A 9,909-nucleotide genomic window follows, 5' to 3' on the forward strand; every position below is an offset into this window, starting at 1 on the left:
AGCTCATCTGTTTTAGTGATTGAGGGATAAATATTGGGCCAAGGACACTGGGGAGAACTCCCCTGCTCTTAGCCGTGGGCTCTTTTACGTTCACCCGAGAGAGCAGTTTAACGACTCATCCGGAAAACTGAAAATGGGGGTATGGGTAGATTTGGAGGTGGGGGGAAGGAGGGTTGAGGCATTGGGGGAAGGGAATGATGGAAAGTAGAGGGTCTCTCTGGGTGCATTGGGCAGGGCATGGGGGTTGGTCTCTCTAGGCGAGTTGGTTGGGGTGATCCTCTCTGGGTGGGGAGCTGTGGCCGTCTTGGATGGAGGGGGGGGTCCTCTGGGTGGGGAGGGGGTTCATGGGTGAGTCTTTCTCTCTCCCTCTGGGTGGGGGGGGGTCACAATCTGGGAGAGGGGGGGGGGGGTCTGTGGGTGATTTGATGGGGGGGGGGGGGGTTCTCTCTGGGGGAGGTGATCTCTCTCTCTGGGTAGGGGGGGTTCTGTAGGTGAGGGGATCTCTCACTCTGGGTTGGGGGGGCTCTCTGGGTGAGTTTTGGGGGGGGGGGGGGGAGTCTGCGGGGCGGGGGGGGGGGGAAGTCTGCGGGGCGGGGGGGGGGGGGAGTCTGCGGGGCGGGGGGGGGGGAAGTCTGCGGGGCGGGGGGGGGGGAAGTCTGCGGGGCGGGGGGGGGGAAGTCTGCGGGGCGGGGGGGGGGAAGTCTGCGGGGCGGGGGGGGGGGGAGTCTGCGGGGCGGGGGGGGGGGGAGTCTGCGGGGCGGGGGGGGGGAAGTCTGCGGGGCGGGGGGGGGGGAAGTCTGCGGGGCGGGGGGGGGGGAAAGTCTGCGGGGCGGGGGGGGGAAGTCTGCGGGGCGGGGGGGGGGGGAGTCTGCGGGGCGGGGGGGGGGGGAGTCTGCGGGGCGGGGGGGGGGAAGTCTGCGGGGCGGGGGGGGGAAGTCTGCGGGGCGGGGGGGGGAAGTCTGCGGGGCGGGGGGGGGGGAAGTCTGCGGGGCGGGGGGGGGAAGTCTGCGGGGCGGGGGGGGGAAGTCTGCGGGGCGGGGGGGGGAAGTCTGCGGGGCGGGGGGGGGAAGTCTGCGGGGCGGGGGGGGGAAGTCTGCGGGGCGGGGGGGGGGAAGTCTGCGGGGCGGGGGGGGGAAGTCTGCGGGGCGGGGGGGGGAAGTCTGCGGGGCGGGGGGGGGGAAGTCTGCGGGGCGGGGGGGGGAAGTCTGCGGGGCGGGGGGGGGAAGTCTGCGGGGCGGGGGGGGAAGTCTGCGGGGCGGGGGGGGGAAGTCTGCGGGGCGGGGGGGGGAAGTCTGCGGGGCGGGGGGGGGAAGTCTGCGGGGCGGGGGGGGGAAGTCTGCGGGGCGGGGGGGGGAAGTCTGCGGGGCGGGGGGGGGAAGTCTGCGGGGCGGGGGGGGGAAGTCTGTGGTGGTGGGGGGGGGGGGGTGGAAGTCTGTGGTGATGGGGGGGGAGTCTGTGGGGGGGGGAGTCTGTGGGGGGGGGGAGTCTGTGGGGGGGGGAAGTCTGTGGGGGGGGGGGGGGAGTCTGTGGGGGGGGGGGTCAGTGGGGGGGGGAAGTCTGCGGGGGGGGGGGGGGGGGGTCAGTCTGTGGTGGGTGGGGGGTGGTCAGTCTGTGGTGGGGCGGGGGGGGGGGTCAGTCTGTGGTGGGGCGGGGGGGGGGGGTCAGTCTGTGGTGGGTGGGGGGGGGGGTCAGTCTGTGGTGGGTGGGGGGGGGGGGGGTCAGTCTGTGGTGGGTGGGGGGGGGGGGGGTCAGTCTGTGGTGGGTGGGGGGGGGGGGTCAGTCTGTGGTGGGTGGGGGGGGGGGGGTCAGTCTGTGGTGGGTGGGGGGGGGGTCAGTCTGTGGTGGGTGGGGGGGGGGTCAGTCTGTGGTGGGTGGGGGGGGGGGGTCAGTCTGTGGTGGGTGGGGGGGGGGGGTCAGTCTGTGGTGGGTGGGGGGTGGTCAGTCTGTGGTGGGGCGGGGGGGGGAAGTCTATGGGGGGGGGGGTCAGTCTATGGGGGGGGGGTCAGTCTATGGGGGTGGGGTCAGTCTATGGGGGGGGGGTCAGTCTATGGGGGGGGGGTCAGTCTATGGGGGGGGGGTCAGTCTATGGGGGGGGGGGGGTCAGTCTATGGGGGGGGTCAGTCTATGGGGGGGGGGTCAGTCTATGGGGGGGGGGTCAGTCTGTGGGGGGGGGGTCAGTCTGTGGGGGGGGGTCAGTCTGTGGGGGGGGGGGTCAGTCTGTGGGGGGGGGGGTCAGTCTATGGGGGGGGTCAGTCTATGGGGGGGGGGGGGTCAGTCTATGGGGGGGGGGTCAGTCTGTGGGGGGGGGGGGTCAGTCTGTGGGGGGGGGGGGTCAGTCTATGGGGGGGGGGGTCAGTCTGTGGGGGGGGCGGGGTGTCAGTCTGTGAGTTACAGATGGAGAGGAGGCTGACCAGAGCCTGTGACCAGAGACTGACAGCAGGGTCCCCACAGCCCGCTTACCTTGCCCAGGGGGAACTTGTGCAGGAATTCGGCGCTCCTGTTGGTCTGGCCGAAGATGAAGTGCGGCGGGCCGGACCGCAGCCGTAGCTGGGCGCCACTGTAGCGGGCGGCGATCAGCGCCTTGAACGCCCTCCAGTTCTCGGGGTAGGTGTAGAGAGTCTGCGGGGGGTGGGAAATAAAGGGTCAGACAACAACTAGAGAAACCGACCGAGGCCCCGGAGTCACCATCCGGCTCACAGGACGCAGGATGGCGCCGATACGCCGCGGATTGGATCCGGAGCACTGACTTACCCCGGCCGCCATCTTCCACAGGGAGCGAGAACGAGATCGAGGCTTGGCCGACGGCAGTGTCGTAAAACCGGGGGGGCGGGGCCTCCAGGGTGATCGACAGCAGGCGGCTCGGCCAGCTCCCCCAATCACCATGGCAACCCCTTGGGCCTACACTCACTGTCAAGTCTGAGCCACACAAATCCCAGCTAATTTGTTACAAATCAATGTTCCTACTTTTTCTCCCCTTCTGAACAGGCTGAAGCAGACTGTTCTCAACCTTGGCGTCATATTGAACCCTGAAATGTGCTTTCAAGCACGTATCCACAGCATAACTAAGACCATCTATTTCCACCTCCGTATCATCGCCCGTCTCCGCCGCCTTGCCTCAGCTCATCCGCTGCTGAAACCCTCATCCATGTCTTTGTTACCTCTAGACTAGACTATTCCAACCCATTTCTGGCTGACCTCCCACATAGAAACATAAGAACATAGAAAATAGGTGCAGGAGTAGGCCCTTCGAGCCTGCACCACCATTCAATAAGATCATGGCTGATCATTCACCTCAGTACCCCTTTCCTGCTTTCTCTCCATACCCCTTGATCCCTTTAGCCGTCAGGGCCATATCTAACTCCCTCTTGAATATATCTAACAAACTGGCCTCAACAACTCTCTGCGGTAGAGAATTCCACAGGTTAACAACTCTCTGAGTGAAGAAGTTTCTCCTCACCTTGGTCCTAAATGGCTTACCCCTTATCCTTAAACTATGTCCCCTGATTCTGGACTTCCCCAACATCGGGAACATTCTTCCTGCATCTAACCTGTCCAGTCCCGTCAGAATTTTATATGTTTCTATGAGATCCCCTCTCATTCTTCTAAACTCCAGTGAATACAGGTCCAGTCTATCCAGTCTCTCCTCATAAGTCAGTCCTGCCATCCCGGGAATCAGTCTGGTGAACCTTCACTGCACTCCCTCAATAGCAAGAATGACCTTCCTCAGATTAGGAGACCAAAATTGTACACAATATTCAAGGTGTGACCTCACCAAGGCCCTGTACAACTGCAGTAAGACCTCCCTGCTCCTATACTCAAATCCCCTACCTATGAAGGCCAACATGCCATTTGCCTTCTTCACCGCCTGCTGTACCTGCATGCCAAATTTCAATGACTGATGTACCATGACACCCAGGTCTCGTTGCACCTCCCCTTTTCCTAATCTGCTCCATTCAGATAATATTCTGTCTTCATGTTTTTTCCACCAAAGTGGATAACCTCACATTTATCCACATTATACTGCATCTGCCATGCATTTACCCACTCACCTAACCTGTCCAAGTCACCCAGCAGCCTCTTAGCATCCTCCTCACAGCTCACACTGCCACCCAGCTTAGTGTCATCTGCAAACTTGGAGATATTACACTCAATTCCTTCATCTAAATCATTGATGTATATTGTAAAGAGCTGGGGTCCCAGCGCTGAGCCCTGCGGTACCCCACTAGTCACTGCCGTCCATTTTGAGAAGGACCTGTTTATCCCTACTCTCTGCTTCCTGTCTGCCATCTAGTTCTCTATCCATGCCAGTACATTACCCCCAATACCATGTGCTTTAATTTTGCACACCAATCTCTTGTGTGGGACCTTGTCAAAAGCCTTTTGAAAGTCCAAATACACCACATCCACTGGTTCTCCCTTGTCCACTCTACTCGTTACATCCTCAAAAAATTCCAGAAGATTTGTCAAGCATGATTTCCCTTTCATAAATCCATGCTGACTTGGACCGATCCTGTCACTGCTTTCCAAATGTGCTGCTATTTCATCTTTAATAATTGATTCCAACATTTTCCCCACTACTGATGTCAGTCTAACCGGTCTATAATTACCCGCCTTCTCTCTCCTTTTTTAAAAAGTGGTGTTACATTAGTTACCCTCCAGTCCATAGAAACTGATCCAGAATCGATAGACTGTTGGAAAATGATCACCAATGCATCCACTATTTCTAGGGCCATTTCCTAAGTACTCTGGGATGCAGATTATCAGGCCTGGGGATTTATCTGCCTTTAATCCCATCAATTTCCCTAACACAATTTCCTGACTAATAAGGATTTCTTTCAGTTCCTCCTTCTCGCTAGACCCTTGGTCCCCTAGTATTTCCGGAAGGTTATATGTGTTTTTCTTCATGAAGACAGAACCAAAGTATTTGTTCAATTGGTCTGCCATTTCTTTCTTCCCCATTATAAATTCTACTCTACGTAAACTTGAGGTGATTCAAAACTTGGTTGCCCCTGTCCTAACTCGCACCAAGTCCCGCTCACCCATCACCCCCTGTGCTCGCTGACCAACACTGGCTCCCGGTTAAGCAACGCCTCGATTTCAAAATTCGCACCCTTGTTTTCAAATCCCTCCATGGCCCTCGCCCCTCCCTATCTCTGTAATCTCCTCCAGCCCCACAACCCTCCGAGATCTCTGCGCTCCTCTAATTCTGCCCTCCTGAGCGTCCCTGATTATAATCGCTCAACTATCATAATTGCTTGGGCCTCAAGCTCTGGAACTCCCTGCCTAAACCTCTCCACCTCTTTACCTCTCCTCCTTCAAGCTGCTCTTTAAAACCTACCTCTTTGACCAAGCTTTTGGTCACCTTCCCTAATTTCTCCTTCTGTGGCTCAGTGTCAATTTTTTTTGTCTCATAATACTCCTGTGAGGCGCCTTGAGACGTTTCACTACGATAAAGGCGCCATATAAATACATTGTTGTTGTTCTCAACTGGGTTTACACTTCCAATCTTGCCCCTCTGCCACCTCGAGCCCGAGGAAAGGGCGGGGGGAGGGGGGTTGCTTGCTGACATGCTCTTACAGGGAGCCGGCACGGGCTCAACGGGCCGAATGGCCTCCTTCTGCACTGTGACCGTTCTACAATTCTGTTCTATACATAGAAACATAGAAAATAGGTGCAGGAGTAGGCCATTTGGCCCTTCGAGCCTGCTCCACCATTCAATATGATCATGGCTGATCATGCAACTTCAGTACCCCATTCCTGCTTTCTCTCCATACCCCTTGATCCCTTTAGCCGTAAGGGCCACACCTAACCCCTTTTGAATATATCTAACGAACTGGCCTCAACAACTTTCTGTGGTAGAGAATTCCACAGGTTCACAATTCTCTGAGGGAAGAAGTTTCCCCTCATCTCAGTCCTAAATGGCTTACCCCTTATCCTTAGACTGTGAGCCCTGGTTCTGGACTTCCCCAACATCGGAAACATTCTTCCTGCATCTAACCTGTCCAATCCCGTCAGAATTTTATATGTTTTTATGAGATCCCCTCTCATTCTTCTAAATTCCAGTGAATATAAGTCTGGTCGATCTAATCTTTCTTCATATGTCAGTCCAGCCATCCCGGGAATCAGTCTGGTGAACCTTCGTTGCATTCCCTCAATAGCAAGAATGTCCTTCCTCAGATTAGGAGACCAAAACTGTGCACAATATTCAAGGTGTGACCTCACCAAGGCCCTGTACAACTGCAGTAAGACCTCCCTGCTCCTATACTCAAATCCTCTCGCTATGAAGGCCAACAGACCATTTGCCTTCTTCACCGCCTGCTGTACCTGCATGCCCACTTTCAATGACTGTTGTACCATGACACCCAGGTCTCGTTGCACCTCCCCTTTTCCTAATCTGTCACAATTCAGATAATACAGCACGCAAGATGGTCATTCGGCCCACCCTGCCCCATGCCAACTCTTCGAAAGGGCCGTCCAATTTAGTCCCGTGCAAACCCATTCTTTTTTCCCCATCGCCCTGCAAATTAGCCCTCCTCTAGAGCTGCCATCCTGGAGATGAATCTTTCATTCCCGGAGCCTCCAGGTGGGTTGTCGACTCTTGAAGATCTCCCGGAAACCCCTCTTTTTAGTCAGCACAGATGCGATGGGCCAAATGGCCTCCTTGCGTGCCGTAAATATCTATGATTCTATTCGACATTGCTGTGAGCAACAGTGAAGCAGAATTAATGGGGCATTTAAAAAAATAATGCCCGACTTTCATTTTTTTTGATAACATTTGTTTATTAATTGTTATAAAAAGATATTGGAGATGGGGAAAATGTTGTCTGACTGGGCGGGGAGGTCACGTGATGAAACCTCCCCCAATACAGCCATTGCTGATGTTCCTACATTACAATGGTGACCACACTTCACAAGTACTTCATTGGCGGTCAGCCCTTTGGGATGTCCTGAGGTCGTGAAAGGCGCTATATTAATGCAAATTCTTGTCGGTTCTTTCTGTCTGAAGTGTGCGATAAATGCTTACTTTTGTAAATTGGATCCTCATTTTTTTTCCAGATACCTGCCTTGTTTAGCACAGTAAGCTGGTGGGGTCATTGTGTGGTCTATGTTTTAAGTTAGCATTTTTTTGTTGTGTAAATTCAATATGGAGAGGGTGTAGGTACATTTTGTGTCGAACGCTGGAGTAGAATGTTGTGGAAAAGGGTGTGATTATAGCGAGGTGGGAGTCAAAGAGGGCGTGTAACGTGAGGAGTGGGTTTTGGGGAAAGAGTAGAGAAATTTGGACTGCTCAGCCTTGAGAGAGGTCGTCTCATAGAGAACCTCATAGAGGTTGAGCGAAAGCAGTGTAGAATGGATCAATCCTAAGGACCACTTCAAGCTAAAGCAGCGGATTAAAAGGACGCAGGGTCACACCAGTTAAATTAGGACTGATGTCAGTTAGATCTTCGCACATGGAATGGACTGGAGCTAGGGGAGTGGAGGCAAAGCCCATGGAATAATTTTTTTTTTATTAGTTCCTGAGATGTGGGCATCGCTGGCAAGGCCCAGCATTTATCGCCCGTCGCTAATTGCCCCTTGAGAAGGTGGTGGTGAGCTGCCTTCTTGAACCGCTGCAGTCCGTGTGGTGAAGGTGCTCCCACAGTGCTGTTAGGGAGGGAGTTCCAGGATTTTGACCCAACGACAATGAAGGAACGGCCGATATATTTCCAAGTCGGGATGGTGTGTGTGTGTGACTCGGAGGGGAACGTGGAGGTGGTGTTGTTCCCATGCGCCTGCTGCCCTTGTCCTTCTAGGCGGGTAGAGATTGCGGGTTTGGGAGGTGCTGCCGAAGAAGCCTTGGCGAGTTGCTGCAGTGCATCTTGTAGACGGTGCACACTGCAGCCACGGTGCGCCGGTGGTGGAGGGAGTGAGTGTTGAAGGTGGTGGGTAGCGTGCCGATCCAGCGGCTTGCTTTGTCCTGGATGGTGTCGAGCTGCTTGAGTGTTGGTGGAGCTGCAACTCATCCAGGCAAGTGGAGAGTGTTCCATCACACTCCTGACTTGTGCCTTGTAGATGGTGGAAAGGCTTTGGGGAGTCAGGAGGTGAGACTCTCGTTGCAGAATACCCAGCCTCTGACCTGCTCTTGTTCCCACAGTATTTATGTGGCTGGTCCAGTTAAATTTCTGGTCAATGGTGACCCCCAGGATGTCGATGATGGGGGATTCGGCGATGGTAATGCCGTTGAATGTCAAGGAGCAGTGGTTAGACTCTCGCTTGTTGGAGATATTCATTGCCTGGCACTTGTGTGGCGTGAATGTTACTTGCCACTTATCAAGTCCATTTAAAGAACAGCTGGAAGTCGTGAATATTGGGGGTGAATTAAGAAAGACAGGAAGTGCCTCCATTCATCACGTGACCAGACATGTGATCACAAAGTATGACAGCGACGCCTTTAGTTACCTGAGCGATTACTAGCCAAGAGCTGCCCAACTGGAATGCTATCGTACCCAACTGAGGGGTAATTCTGTCTCTCCCAATGGATCGATGCATTTAACCACTGATGGATTTAACCATTCTCTGCTCATTGAGTTGAGGGAGTACTGCACTGTCGCAAGTGCCGTCTTTCAGATGAGACATTAAACCGAGGCCCCGTCTACCCTCTCAGGTGGACATAAAAGATCCCACGGCCACTATTTCGAAGAAGAGCATGGGGAGCTCCCCCCGGTGTCCTGGGGCCGATATTTATCCCTCAACCAACATCACTTAAAAAATAAACAGATGATCTAGGTCATTATCACATTGCTGTTTGTGGGAGCTTGCTGTGCGCAAATTGTCTGTTGCGTTTCCCACATTACAACAGTGACTGCACTCCAAAAGGTACTTCATTGGCTGTGAAGCACTTTGGGACGTCATGAGGCTGTGAAAGGTGCTATATAAATGCAAGTTTTTTTTTCTTAATTGGATTCATTAGTAACTATCTTGTATTTATGGTTCCAAGTTTCAGATTCCTCCCACATGTGGAAACAATCTCTCTGTATTGACCCTGACCGATCTATTTATAGTATTAAACGCCTCTATCGGGTCAACTGTTACATCTTTTCTTTTTACATTTCTATAGCGATTTCAGGATGTCGCAAAAAGCGCTTTGCAGCCAATTAAGTACTTTTGAATTCACTACCTGAAAGAGTGCTGGGGTCAGATTCAATCGTGGCTCGCAAAGGGGAATTGGATAGGTACCTGAAGGAAAAAAAATTTTTGCAGGGCTACGGGGAAAGGGCAGGGGGCGTGGGACTGGCTGGATTGTTCTTCGAAAGAGCCTGCACAGACTTGATGGGCCGAATGGCCTGCTTCTGTGCTGTACTATTCTAGGATTCTCTGAATTTGCGCCCAGCAAGCTCTCACACACAGCTATCATCATCATAGGCAGTCCCTCGGAATCGAGGAAGACTTGCTTCCACTCCTGAAGTGAGTCCTTAGGTGGCTGAACAGTCCAATACAGGAACCACAGTCCCTGTCACAGGTGGGACAGACAGATGTTGAGGGAAGGGGTGGGTGGGACTGGTTTGCCGCACGCTCCTTCCGCTGCCTGCGCTTGGTCTCTGCACGCTCTCGGCGACGAGACTCGAGGTGCTCAGCGCCCTCCCGGATGCACTTCCTCCACTTAGGGCGGACTGGTCTTTGGCCAGGGACTCCCAGGTGTCAGTGGGGATGTCTCACTTTATCAGGGAGGCTTTGAGGGTGTCCCTGTAACGGTTCCGCTGCCCGCCTTTGGCTCGTTTGCCGTGAAGGAGCTACAAACAGCTTGAAGAGATAAATGACCAGCTCATCCGCCTTTTGGTGATGTTGGCAGTGACCCAGCAAGAGATCATGTGACTTAGATGCAGATATTTTAAAAAAAATGTACAAATGGATTAAATGGCTGTGTTGCAC

General features: G+C 54.5%; 1 protein-coding gene across 1 annotated transcript in view; it reads right to left on the reverse strand.

The window, feature by feature from the left end:
* Window positions 1–2,797, reverse strand: part of eef1g (eukaryotic translation elongation factor 1 gamma) — a 37,311-nt gene extending 34,514 nt beyond the window's left edge. The window contains exons 1-2 of the mRNA XM_070868235.1: window positions 2,752–2,797; window positions 2,461–2,619 (exon numbers count right to left, since the gene is read on the reverse strand). Coding sequence (XP_070724336.1) covers window positions 2,461–2,619; window positions 2,752–2,763 — 171 coding nt within the window. The 5' untranslated portion in view covers window positions 2,764–2,797. The remainder of the gene's footprint in view (window positions 1–2,460; window positions 2,620–2,751) is intronic.
* Between the last annotated feature and the right edge of the window lie 7,112 nt (window positions 2,798–9,909).

Source organism: Pristiophorus japonicus, chromosome 27 (assembly GCF_044704955.1).
Source record: "Pristiophorus japonicus isolate sPriJap1 chromosome 27, sPriJap1.hap1, whole genome shotgun sequence".
NCBI lineage: Eukaryota > Metazoa > Chordata > Chondrichthyes > Pristiophoridae > Pristiophorus > Pristiophorus japonicus.